The sequence below is a fragment of the Coturnix japonica genome, chromosome 8 (genome assembly GCF_054131305.1).
Source record: "Coturnix japonica strain WE chromosome 8, WE-NBRP24, whole genome shotgun sequence".
NCBI lineage: Eukaryota > Metazoa > Chordata > Aves > Galliformes > Phasianidae > Coturnix > Coturnix japonica.
The window spans coordinates 9,805,429-9,829,381 of NC_140670.1; the positions used below are offsets into that span (position 1 = coordinate 9,805,429).

The 23,953-nt window shown below is 36.9% G+C and overlaps 1 protein-coding gene across 5 annotated transcripts in view; it reads right to left on the reverse strand.

Annotated features, from left to right (window-relative positions):
• Window positions 1-23,953, reverse strand: part of CTNNA3 (catenin alpha 3) — a 376,683-nt gene that overhangs the window by 61,591 nt on the left and 291,139 nt on the right. For all 5 annotated transcript variants that reach the window (XM_085554028.1, XM_015866262.3, XM_085554027.1 and 2 more), the window contains one exon: window positions 10,642-10,793. In XM_085554028.1, the coding sequence (XP_085410154.1) occupies window positions 10,642-10,793 (152 nt within the window). The remainder of the gene's footprint in view (window positions 1-10,641; window positions 10,794-23,953) is intronic.

Sequence of the window (23,953 nt, forward strand, 5' to 3'; positions counted from 1 at the left end):
ACAACTAGAGAAAAAAGATGCAACATTTATCATATTAGTGAAGGTGTGATAAAGGGAGCTTCACCTGAAATACCCTTAAAGGGTAAAGGAGGATTCCATCCAATGGGGAGAGTAAAAAAAAATTTAAAAAAAAAAAAAAATTTAAAAATTTAAAAAAAGAGGAAACTGAGAAGAACAGATTAAAAAAATTCCAAAGAGAAAGAACAGAGCAGAAGGAGGAAACAGTGTTAACAAACAGGCAAGAATGGGGAAGTGACAGGAAGAGGGAAAAGTATATAATGGAGATGAGTCTCTGAGATTCTGTCATTTCATTCCAAAAGCACTTCCTAATATTTGAGTAAAAAGTCCAAGAATTACCAGTTTTGGCACTTAAAAAGAAACACTGCTTTCTGACCACTTGGCGGGAACAAATGGTAGCAAAACACTAAAAGCGAGCTGAAAAAAGGACTAATACTACATTCATTCAGCCTTATCTTTTGCTCCATCAACAAGAAAAAAAAACTGGCAGGTCAATGGATGTGATCACACCACTCTACTCATCACTTGTAAAGACACACCTGGAATATTTTTTTTTCTCCCTTTTGCAGCCCCTCAGTACAAGACAGACATTAAAAAAGCAGCGTCCAGCAGAGGACTGCCTGATAGTGAGAGGACTAGAGAACTATACACATGAAGACAAGTTGAAAGAATGGCACTAGTTCAGTTGAGAGGCAGATCAGCGAGGACCTAATGAGTAACTGAGTAATAACTTCTGGCTGTGATCCAGCACTGTGCTCATACAGCCAAGAAGGCCAATGGTATCCCAGGATGCATTAAAAAGAGCACAGTCAACGCTTTGGGGGACATAATTCTCCTACTCTGCCCTGGTCAGACCACATCTGGAACACTGCATCTGGTTCTGAGCTCCTCAGTTCAAGAAAGACAGTGATCTTCTAGATGGCATCGTTTGAAGGGCCATAAAGATGATTAGGAGCCTGGAGCATCTCCTGTACAGGGAAAGGCTGCGAGATCTGGGTTTATAAATATCAAAAGTGTGGGAGTCACATAGATGAGGCCAGGCTCTTTTCTGTGATATGCAGTGACAGGACAAAGGGCAATGTGCAAAAACTGGAACACAGGAAATTTCATACACAAATGAGGAAGAACAGTACAGTGAGGTGACAAAGCACTGGAACAGGCTACCCAGAGAGGTTGTAGAGTCTCCTTCTCTGGAGATATTCAAAAGATGCCTGGACAGTTTCTTGTGCAACCTACTGTACGGAATCTTCTTTACCAGGTGGAGTGCACTAGATGATCCCCCAGTACCTTTCCAACTCCTATGATACCGTGACTCTGTGATAATATGTGTAACACTATGATGTGAAGGAAAGTACAGCAGTAACAGCAGGGTGGTAAAGTCTTTGGTACAGCAAATGAGAACATGCTCATACGCAGCAGGTGTGAATGCAGAAATAAATGAAGAAAAACTGTTTACCTTTGGAAGGCCCCAGGTAGGCAGGGATCTCCAGTGAGATACCCTTGCCTCCACTGCCAACCCTTCGATGAGGCCTTGGAAGGGCTGGATCCTGGCTCTACCTCCTTCCAGTCCCCTCAGGTCCACTGCTTGCACCTGAGCTCCCCTGGGTTGGCCCTGCCTTCCCACAAGGTGCTCAGTCACCTGGTTCAAGCAGTGACTTAGTATTTCAACTGCAAAATGGAATTCTGAACAATGAAGAAAAAGTAATCCATGTTATCAGATGATAACTAATGGCAGAAATGCGGTAAATATCAAAGTGGTGTGTTTCCAGTTCTCCTTTTAATTACTTCCTTCTACTTAATCAAAGCTAGAGACAGCAGAATGGCACATGTACGTAACATGCTACTTTCCTGGGGAAAAAAAACCCCTCAGTCAGACCCATATGGATACCACTGGCATGACAGAGCATGACAATATCATATGCTTTCATACCATACACTAATACACTCAGGTAGACAAAGAGGTCATTCCTGAGACATAAGACAACATGTACAGAAAACACAATGAAAATTATTCATGTTCTTGCTCAGAAGGGTACATCTGATTTTGACATTCTTATACACAAGATAACTTACGTCTGTGCAAATAATGTAGTATATGAATGTAACTGGAAAAATGTAGGAATTGAACATACAGGGGTGATGGGATGATTTTTCTACCATTTATCTACTACTCATTTTATACTTAAAAGAACCAAAATCTAAAATCAGAAAATTCCCTACAAAATAAAGGAATTGAGAGAGATGACCCAATGTAGAAAATACTGAAAATGAGCATCATTCCTATTCTAGTTGTTGATTTTATTATTTTTTTAACTGAAAAACTGGATTAATATTTTTTCTATTATTTTACCTATAAGTCATGACATATTCTAATTCTTCAAATAACAATGACCTTTTTGAAATCAGAAGGCAGCAAAACTATGCAAATGGCTGGAATGTAGGTGCAGGGGCAGCAGCTGAAGGATGTACAACAAGCTGAAAGGTTACAATTCAGTAGTTCGAAAGTGCAGGAATATAGAAGAACAGATGCCAGACAGTTTCTATTCAATTTATTTGTTCAAAAAAATCAATAAAACCTTAACAATACTGCTCACTCTAAGTCAATGGTTTAAGCAAAAGGGACCAAAAAATGCAGAGAGAAGAACCTTCCTGCGTTGAGTGAAAGAAAAAGGTATTTGTGCTTTGGCTTCCATTCTAACACATTTGAGATTAAAAGGCTGAGCATCCACTTTTTCTTCTTATACCTCCTTCCTCTTATCCGGGATAAAAACACACCACCTGTTTCTAAAATCAATAATTTAATCTGTTGTGGTGTTTTGTTTTTTCTTCTACTAACAAACAAAGTTTTGAAAATAATTGTGAAATCACACTAACTCCAAAGAACAGATATCCATGGCAATTTGAAACAACTCCAAATTGCAGACATTTTCCCAGGGGAACAGCTTGCTCACAAGTTGAAGACAATGAGATGAAACTTTCAAGATAAGACAGAGAGAGGGATTTATTCACAGATTTGCTGCTGTGCAGCTTTTTGCTCTATTACGCATCAAGAACACCAATACTACTGCATAGAGAACCGTAATGGTCACTTGATTTGTGGAAGATATTAAAGGCTTTAAACTAATGAAGGTGGCAGAAAATAAGACCCTTGAGTGTATTTTATGTGGTACATAAACCTGAAATACAGGCAAAATGCTGTTTATAGTAGCTTTCCAGAAAATACAAATCAGCCTTATTTATTTGGAAATACAGACTGACCTGGTACTAAATGGAGATTAGCATTTAATAGAATGACAGCATGTTAAATTGAAATGCATGAGACTATGTTCCAAACTTGTAGTACAGAGCATTCTCATAGGATATATGCAAGGTAAAGTCATAATAACTATGACTGAGTTTATGGTGCTAATAAACATGTATAATATAAACAAGGAAGTATTTCTTATATGAGATGACTCCCAAGTATATTCTGGGGTAAATAACATACATTTCTTGAAAATGCATATGTAGAAAATTTAACATACAAAATGAAACCTATATGGGACAGAGTTTGGATTTAATTTTCCCCATGATGGTTATTTCCATGTTGGGGATCCTGTCTAGAGATGCCAGCAAATCAAATCATGGGGATGGGAAAGGAAGCTGCAAGAATGTTTTACTTAACAGCATGCATATTTGATCTAGCTGTAAGAGGTTTAAACTCACCTCATTTTCCTGATAATGAAACCAAATAAACAAGGTTTCTAAACAGAAATGGAACATTCCCAAGTAACACAAACTACTCAGGATACAATTCCCAGAACAGAGCAGGTGTCCACATAGCCTTAAGTCAATCTACCAATTACCAGGCTTTAGCCAATCCACTCTACCTTACAGAGAGTCTTGTAACTACATATTGCTGCATGTTTTGTGAATCCTGAAGAACAATGCTCTAAGCATAACAACGCTAGACACTTTGCTTTTAGATACATAAGTAGGCAAGCAGATTAAACACAGTAAACAAAATAGGGGGTAATTAAACAAATATGGAGTGATCTGCAGATGAAAATAAGACATTACTTCTTTGCTTTTTCCGTATGGAAAGAAAAGCTTGAAATTATATTAAAAAACAAATAATAAAAAACAAAGGATAAGGATGCTAAATACCAGAAAGTTAAATGAAGACTTCAGCAACTCTTTCTGTAAGATTAGTTCTTAGACATATCAGATGGGAACTTTCTGCTCTGAAAGTGTTAGATTAGCTGAATCCATAATAACAACATGGTTTCTACTGTGTAGAAAAAAAAAAAGCACCCAAAAAAGTTTAACATAAACAGGACACAAAAAAGCTAAAAAACCATCCAAAAATATAAAAACCATTTGCCCGAGAAATTAATCATTACATCATCTAGTACACAATTTTGTCATAATCTGCCAGCCATGAATCTATTCTGCCTCCCAACAGACAGAAGTGTGGAACTAAAATAGTTAAATCAGTAACAGAAGAGATGTCTCTTCGGGTAAACTCACAGACTGCTTACACATGGAATGAAAACAAACAAGCTAACAAACAAGCAAGGTCACAATTCACCCCTGATGTAGATCTGTATCTTATTCTTAAGATGTGCTATGTATGTCTCATTCCCTCCTGGTATGTGTGCTTACAGTGCACTGCAATTAGAAAATTTTCTATAATAGTACCTTTGACAACAGTGGGCATGTCATCTTCAGACACTCTCAAGATATAAGGTATAAAAAGTGGAATTGTCACAGTTCTGCCTCAATTCCACTCCATCAGAAATAGTAATGATTCATTACTACTATACAATGGAAAAAATCAGTATGTATGGGACAGGTTAATTAGACTTCTTAGGTTGAATTTATTTTCTGTTCAACACTACGTGCTTTCAACTCAAAACTCTACAGCAACAAAATTATTGAAACACATACTGAAACATGCCTATTATTGATTCCTGGAATGAAAGACTGACTTATAGATCACACACAGATACATCTTATGCAAGTTCACATTGTCAGTGCCACTCTTTGCTTTGATACAGGTAGTTTCCTAGCTGCTCTAGGTGGAGCACAGTAAGACTTACAGTCTGGTTAAGAGACGTGTGCTATTTTTGACAGAAGATATGTTGGAAAGAGCAGTGGATGTGCTACAATTTTGACAGCCCATTTTTGGTAGCTCTGCACATAATTGTATGTGGAAAGGAAGGGGAATGACTCCAAGCATGTTCACAAATACTTCCTTCACTAATCTTAATAATCCCACTAGCAAGCTCAACAAACTGATCAAGCCTTAAAGCAGAAGAAAACTGAGGAGGCCCTCTGCTAGACTGAAGTGTCTGTATTAACAGTCATTATCAGACAACTGACATTTCTGGGATCATTTTTAAATGACACCAGATATTACATCCTTCTTCAGTCACAGTGCATCAAGATACACCAATCTTTGGATAACAGCACTGATAGAATAAGCAAGAAAAACACCATTTTGAAGAAAGTAGGGTAATAAAACATCTGCTTGGTAACAACCAATGCAAAGTACATCTTTTCTTAAATAACAAGTGTAGAAAATCCTTTCCTGGTACAGTTATAGGAAAAAAAAAAAAAAAAAAAAGGCAACAAGTACTGACGTACTGACTACATCTATATCAGAAGCCTAATGTGTAAGGGAGCACAAGCAAAAATATACAAGAAAATCTCTCTCAGCTGGGAAAGCTGACAAGGAGCTGAGGGAAAGAAAGGTCAGCTCCAACCTAATTAGGTCAGGAATGACAGAAGGTGATGAGAGCTGCAGGCCTACCTGCCTTGCTAATTGCTACTGTACAAATTCTTCCTCTTCTGCAGCTGGTGTAAGACAGAAAAAAAAATTAAGAAATAAGCATTCAACAAGTTTCCCAATATTTCTTAGTAATGAGTCAGCATGATTCATAAATTTCAGACAAATAATAATGAAGTTTATTTGGTTTATATAAGCTCTTATTTGTCTTTCCTCCCTATGAGGTCTCTCAGCTCTCTTTGAAAAACAAACAGCAGTAGGACTGCAGTAAACATGTTTTTCTAATTAGTTTCCCTACTTTATTTTCTCTACCTTTTAAATAGAGGTTCAATTCATATGTGCTATTGCATGCACATGGCAGGATCTAATTCATTCCAACTACGGAAGTAAAAAAAGGGAAGAAAATCCTGCATGTGGAGGATAATCCTGTCATTAATAAAAGCAAGGGTACAATTTAATAGAGACATTAAATGTCTGAAAGAGATTTTCATCATCTGCCATTTTCCTTTCCAAAAGGTCTATGTTCTGAATATTCTCGCAGCTCTGCTGGATACATAAAACCAAATTCTGCCATGATGAGAGAGAGCAACTGGACTAAAGAGTTCACAACCTCTGTTATCAGTGAACTCTCTTACATTTATTTAAAAAGGAGTGAAATACTACCCAGTACTTGCAATCAAAGGAAGAAGAAAAATGGAGTTCATCTCAAGGGTATTCTGATGGAGCCAAAACATTAAAAAAGACAATACCTGAATATTTACCATTAAAAAAGGTAAATACCAGAATAAATTTGATTTTACAAATGACATTAAAATCTCCAGTGAAAGACTGATTAGCCAAAGAAACAGAAAGATGAGAGGTGGGAATAGTGAGATCTATTTGAAACAGAATTATGTAGGTACGACACAAAACCAAAATGCCTGTTCTTAGGGTGGGAGGGACAATAATGATGAACATGGCACAGAGAATAGCTGATCAATTGTAATGAAGGTACAGTCTGCAAAAGAAACACTCAAACTCTGAAGGAATCTCTAACCACTATACTGGAATTCCGAAGGAAATAGCACATTCAGTACACATTCAGCAGAAAATATAAGAAATGTGTTAAAATGAGGGAAATACTGTATTAGACAAGAACTGCAATCTCAAAAAAAAATGTCCTACCCTCTCATAAAATCCAGTAATATGAGTTCACTCATTCACGGTGTCCATGAACAGCGATTATTAAAAGCAAACATAGTGTGCATGAACATTTTGCCTTCCTTTTTCTATCTGTAAAACTCCCAGCAGTCATCTTCTGATAAAACCAAAGAATTCCATGAAATTCAAAACTTGGAGAATTCTTTTCCACTCCTGTTTATCTATTTGTGTTAGGATGACTTCATCACCACTTCAACTACTTGCACTTATTATATATTTGTACGTTACTACCTCTCTATTGCACTCAATATCCTAATGGGATATAAAGGTGCTACTTAGTCCATCTGTCTTGTATTGTTCAACAAACTACATTTTCACATAGAAGCTCATTGTTTTGTTGTTTTGTTTTTTTAAACAAGCAACATATTTAACATTACGCAACATTTCATACTTACTATCTCAAAGACTATCAACCTGTTTCTTTTGCCTTTCAAACATATATTTCACATGGCTAAATTCTCTTATTTGCCCCAATCTACTGCCATAGAAGCAATATACTGATTAATACACTATCTAGAAGTTAGTGTGCAAAAATCAAGCTACGAGTGCCTTTACAATTCAACAAAAATCCAACACTTAAAGAATCAAGGAAAAAAAACACAAGGCATGCGGGATACTAATAAGCACATGCAGCTATGCACCCTGGATCAAATAGCTGATAATTTCAAATTAACAGCTACCAATGGAGGAATTCATCATCCTTGCAAGAGAAACAATGGAAGGCATCTTAAAGGATGTATTCTGCAGTTCCAGAGGCATATCTATTAGAACTCATCTGTGCAGCACACCATCAAGTATTTATTTGCTCTCAAGTGTTCTGCACATTATACCTGTAGGACAGGAATTAATATTTTATGTATCTATGGTTAGGCTTGGACCTTGAAAAGCATATCTGATAATTTGCAGTAATAACAGTATTTGGCAACATTTGACAGTTAGGAATAATATTATAAAAAACATTCAATCTGTGTAATTACATGTTCAAAATGCTTCCTGAGGATCTGATCTGGTGAGTTTCTGCTTTTACTTTGATGCTGAAAAATCTCCCCCTGCGAATCAGCATCCTCGTTAATTTACATTTCCAAATTATATTTTGATCAACAATTTCTTTCCTTGATTTAGTCTTGAAATCCCCTGTGATCAGCCAAGCATTGTTCTTTGGCACAGTATCAGTGAGGCCCTATAAAATTTGGCCACAGAATGCTTTTATTTCCCCACCTTGGCTGCTGCGCATGCAGTGTAGGTCTGAATAACCATCAGATTTACTAAAGCTTCTTACAACCAGGCTGAAATGAAGCTGACATTGCCTGGAACGTTTCTAATAAGGAATGCAAATATATCTGTGCTCAAAATAAATAAATAAATAAATGCCAGGGTTATCTCAGCTCTCTTTCCATGCTGGCAGTCAGTATCTCCAAGGGATGTAGGCGTAGCTGACTATCATTTCACTAAACCTCAAAAAACCCTCTCCTGACAGTTTCTGAAAAATGGCACTCATTAAGTAGAAAGCTGCACATGTCCTTTTTAATGAATTAAACTCCTTTTATTTTCATCTCATGAGCTTTTGTCATGACTTTGCAACTGTTGACGCTGAATCCATCCAAATACAGTTGAATACACTTGAAGCCACATTGCTTTCATACGCCCATACACATCTATCATTTAGGATAACGGGGATTTCAATAAAGGTGAATGCCTGTTGCTATCCCAACTGGCCATAACTGTCTCACACAGGAGAAGTATCTGCTCTTTGCTACCCATAGCTCCAATTTCAGCCAACAACATAATTTCTGATACTTTGGAATTTTTTTGCCTTGTCAAATTACCATTGCAAAGCAGAAGTGGAGGACAGACCTGGTAAGAAATCTTCATACTACTACTGCCCATTTAGGTGCTGTGCAATTATTTATGATTTTATAGATTTAGTATGCACCTACAAAGCACACTCCCACATGCTTTTTATGTAGTATGCATACGTACAGTCTCCTCAGAGCAAGTTATTTTCCCCTAATGCCCAGAAAATGAGGGGACATAACAGCTTTCTCTTTTTTGAGTGACTGTTCAAATAGATATACACATCATAGAGGATTGTGAGAATATACACTCAGAGTAACCTACAGAGGAGTGTCTGTGTCTTCACAGGAGCTGTGGAAGTTTGTCACAAACCTTAGATCATTTACCCCAAATGAAAATCTCTGTAAAGGAGGACTTAGTCATAATCAGATTATAAGGAGCTCAAACTCAAGAAGATTGGACATATGGAAGATTCAGATCTTACAAAAAACAAACAAACAAACAAAAACAGAGAAAAAAAATATCACATTGAAAATAAAATAAAATTTTAAAATGAAACAACAGTCCAAGTCATACAGTTTGATGGCATGAACAACGTGGGTATTAAACAAAGCTTAACTGATCTAAAAAAGAGTCACATTACAACAAAGTTTCTCTGGCTATGGCCACTGAAACAGGAACAGATTGTCCCATCTTATGGAGTATCCATTTCTCTGATTTGTTTTGTCAAATAAATCCATCCCACATGAACTACTGCTATGAGCAAGAACCTTCTATAAAGTGCAGGAACACTGTGAATGAGTACAAGCCTGTGAGCTGGCCACCCTGAGCTTGAGATAAGCACAGAGATCTCCACCAACAAATAAGGAAGGGAAGACTCATTAAACTTCACCAATAAGAACTTTTTGTATCACATATGCCAGCATTCAGTTTTCCCTGAGTAGGACTCACAGAATTAAAGGAGGCCAGGAGAAAGAATACAACAACCATCCTGTTGTCCCAGACATTGCATTGCTGTTTAGTTTGCAAGGAAAGGATATGCCACTAACTTTCACGTGTCTGAGGCACAGAGCTTCACCCTAAAATCAATCCAAGTCCTGAGTGGACTAGAATTAAAGCCAACAAGTAACACCTGCATACTGATACCATTCATAGTCTGACCACAAGAAGTAGCTGAGACCACCTACCAGAATACCTGAAGTGTGAAGGAGGCAAACATCAGCTCTTCAGTGAGTTGAACCTGCTCTTTCATTTCCAAAGACTGACTGCTCCCTTACAGGGAAGATGAAAACATTCAAAACTCTACCAGTGAAGCATACTGTAATACCAGTGGTTCTCATTGCCTAAACATGACCTGACAGATGTTCATCTTTCCTGCTTGATTCTGAAAGTACCTGTTGTAAACATCTTTTCCTGAAGAAAGGTTTTTAATTCCCCAATTAGCAGATAAATTTCATCCTTTAAAGTAACTGATTGTGAAAACACATCACCAAAAACGTCCTTTGGAACAGAAACATTTCCTGCTTGAACTAATATCAAAACACCCACAGTTTAGAGAAGCAGCAAACTGAGTTGATGCTTTCATCAACTCAATATACACAAATACTTTTAAAGGAGAAAAAAACCAACACAGTTTCCCACAACATTCTGATTTGGCAACCTTGTTTTCCACACAAGAGGATTCCATCTCCCTGAGTCACAATCATGCCCCTTCACAGCACAAAATCTCCAAATTGGTTAAATCTGAATATGATTTGTAGGACTTAGCAGATATCATACATAGTCCTCACCTCACAAAATGTGCTTATGTCCTCAATTATCTTATGGATGAATTTTAAATGAACAAATCAAAAACTTACCCGAATCATCATGACTGAGCATCTGATGTTATGAATTGTATCATAAACCTTCTTAGAAACATCCACAAATTGGTTATCATCAAACAGATGTAATGTATTCTTGCTTAAGCTCTCCAATGCAATATTTACTTGACTAATGAACTCCGGAATCACTATTAAAAAACAAACATACAAACAAAATAAGAAAACAACAGATAAAAACAAAATTCAGTGAGCACAAAAAGGATAAAACCTCTAAATTTTGTTTCTGGCAAGCAGACAGTCACATTTATTAAAATGCTATTTATAAAAGCATCATCATAGTAACATGGTTGGCTATAAGCAGGAGCACATCAGAGTGATAAAAATGCACTTGGCGTGCACGTAAGCTGTTGGTAGTTATACTTAAGAGCAAGAGAGCCTTAAAAAGGTGTAGATGGCAATGCACATAAAATTTTGCCACTGATTTCAACAGTGGTATCCCCCAAGGACCTCACTCAAAGTTGAAACTCCTATTCACCTATTTCACAATCTGTTTGCAGATTGTTTCCATCTGAACTGAAACAAAACTACTTAAAGATCTTTAACATACAAAATAACAAGTATGTCACTTGGACATACCATGGAAGCTGACCCTTGTTTTATCAAACCAAACAGAAAACAAAAATTTCTAGTTAGTTGGCATTACTTTGTTTAACACACTGGTAATGCTGCATCTCCCTTCACCCTTTAAACAAAACAAAAGATACCAAACACAAATACAATGAGTAAAGAGAGAGCGCAGCCAGAAAATCCATCATACACAGCTCCTCAAACAAATATAGTTCATACTCATTTGCAACAAAAGTTCAAATACTTCTTCCCATCACTTAGAGGCTGGCAACACAGAAGAAACTGGAAGGGAAGGGATAGGTATTAACTTACATAGCATTCAATAGGAATATATTAATATATGAACATAGAAATACAGGAATATTCAATAGAGATGTTTCCTCGTGAAACAGAACCTCTGCGTTGGTTTCTACTAAGAATAACATCATGCTTTCTATCCTTTCATTCACAACTACAAGCAAATTCAGGGATAAAGTTTATTATAGACATAAGACATCAGAAGGCTCCATTCCAGAAGAAACAGGTACCCATTTTTAAGACAGGTGCTTAACACTGCCATCAATTGCACACATTAAAAATACAAAAAGACATAATTCAAATTCTAAAATGTATAGATCTAGTAAAGCATAATCACATTTCACTTACACTGGTATTTCACTTACACTGCCAGAAAGTTATCAAACAATTACTTTGACATTTTTCCTGTATCTGACTAGTTAATTCCCTCAGATCCATGATTCCAGCCTTGTTGGTTCTAGAGTTCTGAAGCAAAAGACTATATTTAAAAAAAAAAACAAACAAAAAAAACCAGTTCTGTTGGACCCATGACTTAATCATGGTCCAGAGCCATCAAAAATCATTTACATCATACATCCCTAAATAGGTTAGGCACCTCTCTGAAACATACTCTACATTATGTGGACTAGAACTACATTAATAAAGAGCATATTTCATATACTCTGATTAAGTATTCTAAGCAACCTAAAAAGGCATGTAAAGGAAACACAGGATAAAAACGGGTTGAACCAAATTTATTTTTCCGATTGTTCAGAATGAAAAGGAAAAAACTGTAAGCAACCTTAAAAATTTCAAGTATCATAAACTTGAGAAATAATGTTTTTGTGATTTTAAAATTTAAATGTTTTTAAATGTGATCTTAACATTTAAAGAATACTTAGGTATTCTTTATGAGTGCTGCTGTGAAAGCAAAGCCTCCTATTTTATGAGGTTGGCTGACAATGTCACAGGTGGTTGGTGTTGGTACAGAAGTAGAGGTTGAACCTTCCTGACAGTATTCCCTTGCATTTTGTTGCTGTGTGACAGTAGAGGGGCAGTCTGACACAATGGTGTCAGACATGGAAATGCAGATGAAGCAAAGGTGTGGAAGTGAATTCCTCTATGTAGAAAAAAATGGCACCCACTGACATTCACCACTTGCTAAACAGTTACAGATGTCAAACAGTGAATATGAGCACAGCAAGGCAGTGGGTGGTGCATTTCTGCAGTGGCAACAGTGACAGTGGTCACCTCCACTGGTGCACATTTTTGACCAGCAGGCTCTTGTTCATGTCTGGCAAAAATGCATACCTAAAGCTGGTGACTAAATTGAAAATAATGTATTGCAGCTGAGAATTTTCTCTATTGAACAGTGTCATTGTGCTCTTTGAACTTTTTGTAGTTTCCATGGAAATAAATAAGAGATATTGCTTTCACAGCAACATTCACAGAGCACATCATATATTTTATTTAGATTTTGCTATTATTTTTCTTTTTTTCTCAACAAAAAATATAGGAAAATGCCTGTAATCCCACCTTTCCTAAGGCAGACGACTTAGGAAGAAAATGATTCAAGGAATACTAGTATGGTTCACCAGCAATTCTAAATGCCCCCAGATTAAATTATAGACTTCATGGCACCTGCACACTTCTTGAAACTGCACTTTTAATTTTATTTTGCTAAGTCTTCTTTTGTTTGCATAAACAATTATCTGGGCCTTTTATTGTGGTCCTTTCCTCCTGGACCTTGCCATCTCCAATAAAAAATAACTAAGAATACTAATTATGTTTTAATAGAAGCCATGACCAAACTCTTAATTCAGAAGCTAACACACCGGTATTCCACAATCACAAAAGGTAACCCAGAACAGTAAATGTTACTAATTAATTTATTCCCATTCTCAGCACTGTGCCTGCTATTTTAAGTAACAAAATCAGGACAACTGGTTTTACAGAGAAAGGCTTCCATGAATAGAAGAACCAGAGAAGTAGAGTCCACATTATTCCCCCGCCCCCGGTAGTAATAGTGGCAGACTGGCAACAAGAGATGAGGAGAAAGCTGAAGTACTCAACAACTATTTTACCTCAGTCTTCACCAGCAAATGCTCTTCACACATTACTCAAGCAGGTTATTTGGAAGATGGAGCCTGGGGGAACAGCGTCTCACCTACTCTAAGTGAAGAACAAGTTCACAACCACCTGAGGAACCTGAAAATTCATAGATGTATGCCCAGAGATGTATTCGTGAAACATGAGGGAATTGGCTAATGAAGTCGCCGAGACACTCTAGATAGCATTTGAAGAGTCTTGGTTGTAAGGTGAAGACACTTTTTTTGAATGAAAAAAAGCAACACCACACCCATTTTTCAAGGATAGAAAGGATGACCAAGGAAACTAACAACCTGTCAGTCTCACTTCTGTGCTGGAGAAAATCATGGAGCAGGTCCTCCTGGAAGCTACGCTAAGGCACATGGAAAAGAGGGAAGTGATACAGGACAAGTACAACTTCACCAAAAGCAAGTCCTACCTAGTAGTCTTCTATGATGGCATAAGTAAATAGAATCATAGAATCCTCAGAGTTGGAAGGAGCCTTTAAAGGTCACGTAGTCAACCCCCTTGTGATGAACACGCACAGTAAGATCGGGTTGCCCGAGGCTTCATCCAACCTCACTTTGAGGCATTAGCATCTCTAGGCAACCTGCCTCTGTGTTTCACCATTCTCACTGTGACAGACTTTTTTTCTTATGTCCACAATTATGTCTACCTTCTTTAAGCATGAAGCCATTTCCCCTTGCTTTATCGCAGACCCTGCTACAGAGGCTGTACCCTTCTTTCCTGTAGCTCTCCTTTAAATACCAAAAGGCTGCTCTCAGGTCACCTTGCAGCCTTCTCCAGGCTGAACAGCCCCAGCTCTTTCTGCTAGGTCTCATAGAAGAGGTGTTCCATTCCATGCACCATTTCTGTGGTCCTCCTCAAGATGTGCCTCACCAGTGCAGCATCACCTCACTCACCCTGCTGGCCACAATTCTTTTAATACAGCCCAGATATGGTTGGCTTTCTGGGTTGTGAGGGCACACTGCTGGCTCATGTCCAGTTTTCCATCTACTAGAACACCCTGGCCTTTTTCAGTAGGGCTGCTCTTAATCCTTTCATTCCCCTATTTGTAATGGAATTGGTAACGCGGGTCACATCAATGGATAAAGGAAAGAGTCACTAATGTCAGTTATCTGGACTTCAGTAAGGCCTTTGATATAGATGTGGGCCTGTTGAAGTCCATTAGGAGGAAAGCCACAAAAATAATCCGAGGGATGGAACGCCTCCCCTATGATGACAGAGAGTAATGATGAGAAAGGTAGGGCTGTTAACCCTGGAGAAGAAAAGGCTCTGGAGAGACCTGAGAGGAGTCTTCCAGTATCTAAAGGAGGGATGTAAGAAATAAGGGAATAGACTCTTAAGTGGGGTCTCATGATAGGACAAGGGGAAATGGCTTCAAACCAAAAAAGAGGAGATTTAGATTGGATATAAGGAAGAAATACTTTATAAGAAGGCTGGTGAAGCACTGGAACATGTTGCCCAGAGATGTGGTGGTTGTCCCATCCCTGGCAACATTCATGATTAGGCTGGACCAGGCTCTGAGCAACCTGATCTAGCAGTAGGTGTCCCTGTTCATTGCAGGAGTAGGACCTGATCCTTAATGGTCTCGTCCAACTCAAAAGATTCTATGATTCTATGAAAACATGAATCATTCTACCAGCATTTTTCAACATACTTGTATTAAATGATTAAGATCATTCCATCAGCAATCAAGATGGCTCAATATTGAAAAAGCAACAGTCTCTATAGTTAAAAAAATAAAAACATTTAAAAAAAACAACACATATGCAGAATTCATCTTAAAAAATGCCTTAGCAAATCAATCTGGAACACATATAGACATGAACTTTTCACGGTCCATTTAAAAAAATCCACTGATCCTTGACACTAATCCTATTTTAAAAATATACGTACTATATTATAATCTCTATTAGTAAGAGCATATCTAATGATAAAATATACATCAGTTTTGTATAAAAAATAGTTACTGCAGATCCAATTTCCTAACATCCTCTTAGCATTTAATCACATTCTTGGCTCATCAATTACTTTCACGAAAGTACTTTTTTCATTATGAGGAAAACTAAAGGTAAAAGAATAGCAGAATAGCAGGAGGCAGAATCTTTATAAAACTGTTTTTTTTCTCCTTATGGAATATTCCAAAAAAACTGAGTTCCCTATTTCACTAACCTCTGCTGAAACATCTGAACTTCAAGAACCTAATCTAAAATCTGCTTATACCACTTGGGGCTCTTGCTTTGATTTCAGTAGTTCTGAGAATACAGCAGGATGCATTAGGGTTATTTATTAGACCATGTATAATACATTAACTGTCGTGTTTTCTCAAATACAGGAATGACATGGCCCATCAAGTATACATGAAGTTCTGCTTGTGTTTTAACAGTAAAAATTTATTATTTCAATTTCCAAAAAATATACTGTTGATTCCTCTGATTTCTGTATGTAAAAACTGTAAGGAGATGCTGATTAAGAGAAATAAAAAACAAAAACACTGATCCCTTTAACATATAAATTTCCAAACTGCTAGTTTTAAGTCTTTGAAGCTTTCTTCTAATATTTTAGTAACAAGTATTAAAAAAATAAAGAAGTTTTTTCTACTTATATACTTGAAATTTTTACATGTGCCCCAAGACAATTCCACTTCACTCAATATATCCCAGGCAAGCCCAAAAATTGGGCAGTAATGTTTTAAAATATAGTAAATGATTCATTTTCAGTAGCTTCCTCATGTCCCTATTTAATGTAAGAAGGTTATACAAAGAAAGGTATTATAGCGTACATTTAAATCCCAACCACATTAAGTGCTGCCAGTCAAGTAGCAAAGGCATAAGCATATCTTCCACACCTTAGGTTAATGTTCAAAAAAAGGAATGTTAAAGTAAAAAATTTAAGAAGCCTAAACAAAATGAAAAAGTAAATCAGCAAAGCAACAATCACACTTCTAGCAAAGTAAAAAAAAAAAAAAGTCCACACAGTAGCATAGTTTATAAATGCTTCTCTTTCTGCCTTTTAAATTTGCTCAGTGCCTCTCAATATAGCCTGAGTGTAAATTTGATCAGGTTCGCCTACCTTTGATTAACACTGAGAAAGTCACAAAGCAAAGGAACTTCAACTCCACCATCATAAGGATTCTTCTCAGTATGATATTTAGGCTTCAAGAAACCCTATGCTAAACTGAACAAGCCTCCACGCTGCTTCACTTTTATTAGCAAGAATGAAATTTACAACCAGGACTGAAAATTTTTGCTTTAAAAATGCCCTTCATCTTCAGCAAGAAGTTAAGGTGAGTACTCCTGTGGCAGAATAATCACAAGAGTTGTGGCAAACGGTGTGTAACTTGAATTTTTTATTATGCCCCATAATCTGTTCATCTACCATGAAAGTCACTGTGTTGTGTATAGACAATTTGCTCTCAGAGGATTTTAATGGTTTCCCAATTGCAGGAATTCACCTGAATTCAAAAGGCATAATGGACATCAGAAGCGTAAGTGAAGTGTGGCCAAATGGATTAGAAACAGCAACTGCTTCAATGTAGGACAATACAGCTATACAAAATGAATTTAAAAATCTAGTAACCCAACAATATAGTCTTTATTCAGTACTTTTTTATTTCATCTCACTCTTTGAGACCAAATAATATTTCTCACTGCTTGTGATTTAAAAATAAGCTCCTGCAATTTCTTCTGGAGTGGTACCTAAGAATTTCAGTTCGTAAGAACAGACCTGGATAGCCTTGTAACTCAATTTGAATGCTGTGTATTATGACTACGCTTAATGTCATTTTAATCTACAGTGGTATGCGGAGGACTATTAAAATAAATAATCAAATAAAATCCATCTGAGCTAACGCAGCAGTGCTGGCCAAAGCACATCATTTGAAATACATGGGCTTACTATGACATAAGCTTGAGTTATAGCACCAAAACTACGTTATTTAGAATGGAATAAACTTCGATGAATGGCAAAGACACCTTCATTGTGTGTGCTCAAAAACACATTAAAGTGCACTCACTCTAAAGGGTTGAACTGAATGACATCGTCTTTTGAAACTCCAGTCATCTAAGGTTTTGTTACAAATCTACACAATACAATGCTAATAGGAACTAGATTAAGCTTTTTCTAAATTTCATACAATTACTGTACAGGCAGTTAGTTTCAAGGCTGCTAATATTTCCCTGATATGAATGCCAAATTGGTGACATTTAACATTTTATTGTTAACAGCGTGCCAAAAGACTTGCAGAGATATGTATACACATGTATAAAGAGAGCATGAGAGTTTTGTGAATGTGCTTTTCATATTTCCCTTTTGCTCTTTCAAATACTGTTCACATTTCAAGCTTTTTGTTTTTTGTAACAAGCTTATAGTTTACACACTGGAAAGGGTTATTAATACTTTTTCTGAACTTGTGAAGACATTAAATATTTAATCCACGTTCCCCTATTACCTTCAATCCTAGGCCAACATACTGGATAAGAGATCTCTGAATCACAGCCCATTGTCATATTCTCACCCCTGGCCCAATTATTTAGAGCACAAAGAACAACGACTGTAGTGTTACTTCAGTATTTCATACTGAAATTTTTGTATGCTGAAAGTGTACTGCAATAAGAAGTACCCAAAACAGAAGTCTATTGCACAGAAGCTGCTGCATAATAAGCATGATATAGTTAGTACTTGCTTCTGTTTAACCCAGAGATAAGTACACTAGAATTACATCTTTAAAATAGAGCTCCTAAAAATGAAATGAATTAGGTAGACAGCAGATGAGATCACTCCCTTTGGTGTTCTGTAGAAAGGATGAAGAAGCATAAAAATATCACAGTGGAAATGGGAAGACTCTAAGGATTCTATGAAACTGTTTTATAAACTGATAGAGATTATAGAGAAATCCTAAAGAAATAGAGAAATTCTAAAAAAGTAGTCAGTGCACTGAATCTGAATTGAAAACACTTTTAGACAATACATTGTATATTTTGTATATGTGTGTGTGTGTATGTATACATTATATATATATATATATGTGTATATATATAAATGCACCCTATGTCTGTATACATAATTCCTAAGTTTATTTTGTGGGACACATAGGGGTTTCTGTTTAATGCAATCCAATTATGAACTACCATGAAATCTCTACATGCATGTCCTTGCCTTGAAGCTAGCTGTCATGCAGCAGCATGAGGAAGTTCAGTGAGCTGATGCACATGGAAAAGTTTTTTTGGTTGTCACACTAGTTTGGAGCTGGTTCAGTGCTCTAGTTCAACATGCTACCATGCAAGACAGGCGACAAGCTAGCACTGGTATGACCAAGGCAGTAGGAGAAGGCACATGAAGGTACCAGGCACAACTGTTATCAACAAAAGCTGTGCTAAGCACTGTTTGAAATGACTGTGAATTAAAGCCTATATTTCTATGACTACAGTTGTTACCGTTGATTTCCAATGAAGTTTTTCTTCACTGGCTTTTTCACATCCAAGATCAAAACTCTGTCAGCAGGGAGCCTACTAACATGTCAGGCAAATTTGAAAGGCTGAAGAAATACTGCCAAATTGGGACTGTACAAATGTACCAAGCAGGACAAATCACTAAGAGAAAATGAAGAAACTATATGGAGAAGTCCCTTTATCATATTTTAGAAAAGTTATCTTAACATATAACAGCTTTTCCTTTATTTAGGAGGGGAAAAGAAATCTTGATGTCTTAAATCTCAATGGAACGCTCAGTAAATAAGCATTATGCTTTATATTGCTTAAGCCACAGACTGACGTTAACTAAGAAAACAACTCTTAAATCTGTCAGACCTCTAGGCATATTATAACATGCTGTTCATTATTATACATTTAATATAATAATCTCTGTTAACTTTGAAATTATTAGAAAACACTTAAGGGGAAGTATATGTATAAAGGGAAGTATATGGACAGTCAGCTGAATATGAGCCAGCAGTGTGCCCAGGTGGCCAAGAAGGCCAATGGCATCCTGGCTTGTATCAAAAATGGTGTGGTAAGCAGGACTAGGAAAATCATCCTGCCCCTGTACCTGACATTGGTGAGGACTTGCCTCAAGTCTTGTGTTCAATTTTGTACTGAGGTGACCATAAAAGACATGGAGGTACTGGAACAGGTCCAGAGAAAGGCAACAAGGCTAGTGAAGGGCCTGGAACATTAAACATATGAGGAGAGGCTGAGGAAGCTGAGGCTGTTTAGTCTGTGGAAAAGGAGGCTGAGGGGGAACCTTATTGACCTCTTCCAATATCTGAAGGGTGCTTACAGTGAGAGCAGGGCAAATCTCACTGGTGACAAGTGACAGGACGAGGGGAAACCGCCTCAAGTTGTGCCAAGGTAAGTCTAGGTTGGATGTTAGGAAATGCTTCTCTACAGAAAGGGTAGTTAAATGCTGGAATAGGCTCCCCAGGGAGGTAGTTGAATCGCCATCCCTGGATGTGTTTTAGAATCGTTTGGATGTAGTGCTCAGAGATATGATTTAGCAGAGGGTTGTTAGAGTTATGGTTCTATGGTTAGGCTGTGGTTGGACTTGATGATCTTTGAGGTCTTTTCCAACCTGGGTAATTCTATGATTCTATGTAAAGGTAAATGTTTTAAGGTAAGTAGGATTATTTTTGTCTTCAAAAGGATGATGTTTTAAGGTCACATGGAAGATATGTAAAAATTTGAAAGCATTCAAAAAGAATTACCTTCTTGAGCAAAAGCAATACTTGTATTTAAGCAAATGGAGCTGAAGAAACTCATTAAGGTCTTCTCTGCCATGCATCAGCTCAACAACAAAAGCTTATCTGGTTAAGAGTACTGGAAAAAAGACAGAATTCACACAGTGAATTCACCATTACACTAGAACACATGAATCTGAGAAACAGTCACCCTGGAATATGTAATATATCCCTAAGTTTTGCTTGAAGTTTTATGCATTAATATTGCTATGAATAAAGAATTGGTTTGCTCACATTCTTGTTTACAAATACTGAGACTACAAAGACTTATACATGCTGAGACTGACATTCAGCACATTTATTTCCTCAGGAAATAATGGCTGGCATTACCCTGGCCTACCATGCCCTGAGCTTGTATCTCTTTAGAGCACCTTCTCTTCAGAAAATCCCACACAACATTCAGGCCCTGACAAGTAAAAAAGCAAATTCCACAAAACAAAACAGCCTGCTCCCAGGTTATGGTGGATTTGTTCTGAACAGTATCTATTGTAGCATTCTAGCCACTTTCCCTGAGACTGCTGTATAAAATCCATAATTTTAAACAAAGTTAAAAGCTGTGCAGAATTATTTCACCTTTTGCCTGATAGTTCACAATTTTTGAGTCTTCAAAGACCAGCATCATTTATTTTCTTGAGTACAACAGTAAGGCTTCCTGTATAACTTCACACCTCTCTATTAAACTGCATAAACATTGTATGTACACAAACATACCCCTGTATACATGGAAGACGAGAGATAAAGAGATTTGAGAAGTAGCACAATCTCTTCCTCTTATTGCTTTCAAGTTGGAAAAAAAATAATAATAATAAAACTCTATTCTAAAGCAGTATAAAGAGAATTAGCCGCCCATAATAAAGAAAATAATCTGCAGAGATGCAAAGAACTCCAACCAATCTGTTTCAAGCACTTGTTCCCATTAGCAGTATGACAGAAGACTGCTCTCACTGGTTTTTCTCTACTTTTGTCATAGTAAAGCAGACTCTGATTTTTAATACCTGGGATTTAATTTCTTTTCCAATTAAAAGCTTTTATAGTGGGTCAGATGTGGAAAGTTACTGTTTTTATTTCAACAATACAGAAGATGGTTAATTGAATTTAAGCACACAGAAGTATTGGGGAAGTCTAGCTTGAACAATAAAATCAATGAACAAACGCTAAGTAGCTGTCACTAAATCTCTCTAAGTATCTCTAAGCTCAGCTTAATTTAAAATCACAGGAAAGCAACATTGTTTTTAAATGCACAGTTGTATTCTCTTCCTTAATCTTTTCCAAACATAGCTTAAGTTTTATTATATGAATTATTTGGAAAAATATAAACAAAAATGAACTTACATAAATAAAATGAGCTGGCAATTGCTTTTATAATCACAGTTTTGCAAACTACAGTGATTAATGGGGGAAAAACAATTAAAATAGGTCTTCAGGTAATTGTAAATCTCAAGGACATGTATGAAATTACGTTACATTCATTGATGTGAATGGATACATGGTAATTAATCCTGGGAAAGATATTATGTGAAGAAGTTAGTGGTAAGAAGATTATTTATGAATGACAGATATGTGAATTTTACAAAGACCCAAGAAAAACACACAATGGAATTTCACTTTGTATGGCTGGGAGCAAAAAAATATATATATATATGGGTTAGTGTGTCTGGGAATATATGTAGAGATCCTCACTGAATTTACATGGGTAGTGTATGGATAGATCTAGCCCTACGATGTCTGAATTCCTTAGCTTGTGGAGCAGGATGTCTTGAATCTGCAGCACTACTTTGCAAGAGATACTGTAAGGGTAACAAATTCAAGAAACTAGAGAAGAAATAACCAAACACAGGGTGAGGGTAGAGGTTTCCCATAGTTCAAAATCTGAAAGTGGTGGGAAAGAAATACAAAGTGAAAGGCTACTGCTCTGAGCAGCAGGTAGTTAAGCATTCAGTGTCCCAACAGATCAGCAGGGGCAAAGACTGCTATTCACAGGTGCTTTCATGTTCACACATCTTTAAGAGTTATCCAAGTATGATAAGGTGTTGGCATCCTTCATTCCCCTTAGATCAGTGGACAACACCACATCTCTCTGCTAGCACATACAGTAAGATTCATGTCATTTTAAATTATGACTGTTGCTAATGCAGACACATTTATAAAGAGGGAAAGTCAGTACTGGTGTTAATCTAAGTAATTAAACCTTTTTCAAATTCTAACAGCCTTCGAACAGATAAGTACAAAGATGGGAAAGGGAGCAGGCCCTTATATTGGACTCAACAAGAACTGTATGGGACATGCTGCCTGCTATGTACTGCCTTTGCTCAACTGTTCCCAAAAGGTCCCAAGATGCTGAGCTGCTATAGGTGCATAAAGACAGTGCAGAATGGAATTTAGCATTTGATACCTTACTCAGACATACTGCAACAGTAATAATACATTTTTCAAAATAGTTCCCTACCATTCCACAAAATAGCAATAGAGCATGAAATGCTTCAGAAAAGGCTCTTAATGACAGAAATAAAAACAAAGACCTGAACAGGAACAAAAAGAAAAAAACAGAGAAGCATCTAATTTTTTGTGCCTTGGGCCAAACTTTTCATTCTGTATTGAGCAGTGTTAATGGAATGGAAGTTCTGGTAACAGTCATCATCTTCAAAACAGAACAGCTTTTGTCACTTAAGTGGCAAAGAAATTCTACTTTTGTTATAAATCTGCAGGCAGAATTTAAACCAAATTGCACTATTCCAGATAAACAAACAAAACAAACAAACCATATCTGATGTGCACATCAGCTTTCTCTAGACTTTCTGACTGAAGTCAGTTAAACTTCTAATCAACTCAGAAGCATCAGGATTTTTGTTCAAGAACCCTGCATCTCAGGGTGGCCTTTGTTAATTATTGCATTCAAGGAGCACATCACTTTCAGAAGCTGTGAGGTTGATTACACCAACCAACCTAATGCTGACTGATAACAGCTTCTGCCTAATTTTCTCCATCTCACTGTATTCTCTTTGGGATGAAATTACTGACACTTTTCAAGCTCTACTATACAGCAGGGAACTGGGCACTTCTGTTCACAAAAATCTCTAAACTGCAAGAGTAAGAAAGAAAAATAGGAAGAAATGATGTAATCCTGCCTCACTACCAGAAGGACCCTCTGTGTCTAACATGAGTAAGATGTTATTTAAGCCTGTAATAGATAAAAGACTGGCACATAAGCTTTCAGTAAAACAATAAACCAAATATGCAGTATTTTGACTGGTGGTTCATATCATTATCTTTCACATCTTATTTCAGTTTCCCTTGCAACACAGAACTGCCAATGCAATCCTGCTGTTCTGTAGTTTTCTACAAACAAACAAAACGTTTTATTTTAAGGGGAACAAGTCCTGGTCACAAATTGGCAAAGGAACCCTTACTCTGTACTGTAGCATTAGCCCCACTTAATATTTTTCATTATCCAGTTACTTTTCTCTGCATGTTCTAAAAGAGACTGTTATTTCTTTTATATCTAAGGGAGAAAAAGAAACACACTTATTTTCTAAAACCATGCTTCATGCAATTCATAAAGATAAAATAGGAAAAAGTAAGCCAAGCCCTCTACCCAGAAAT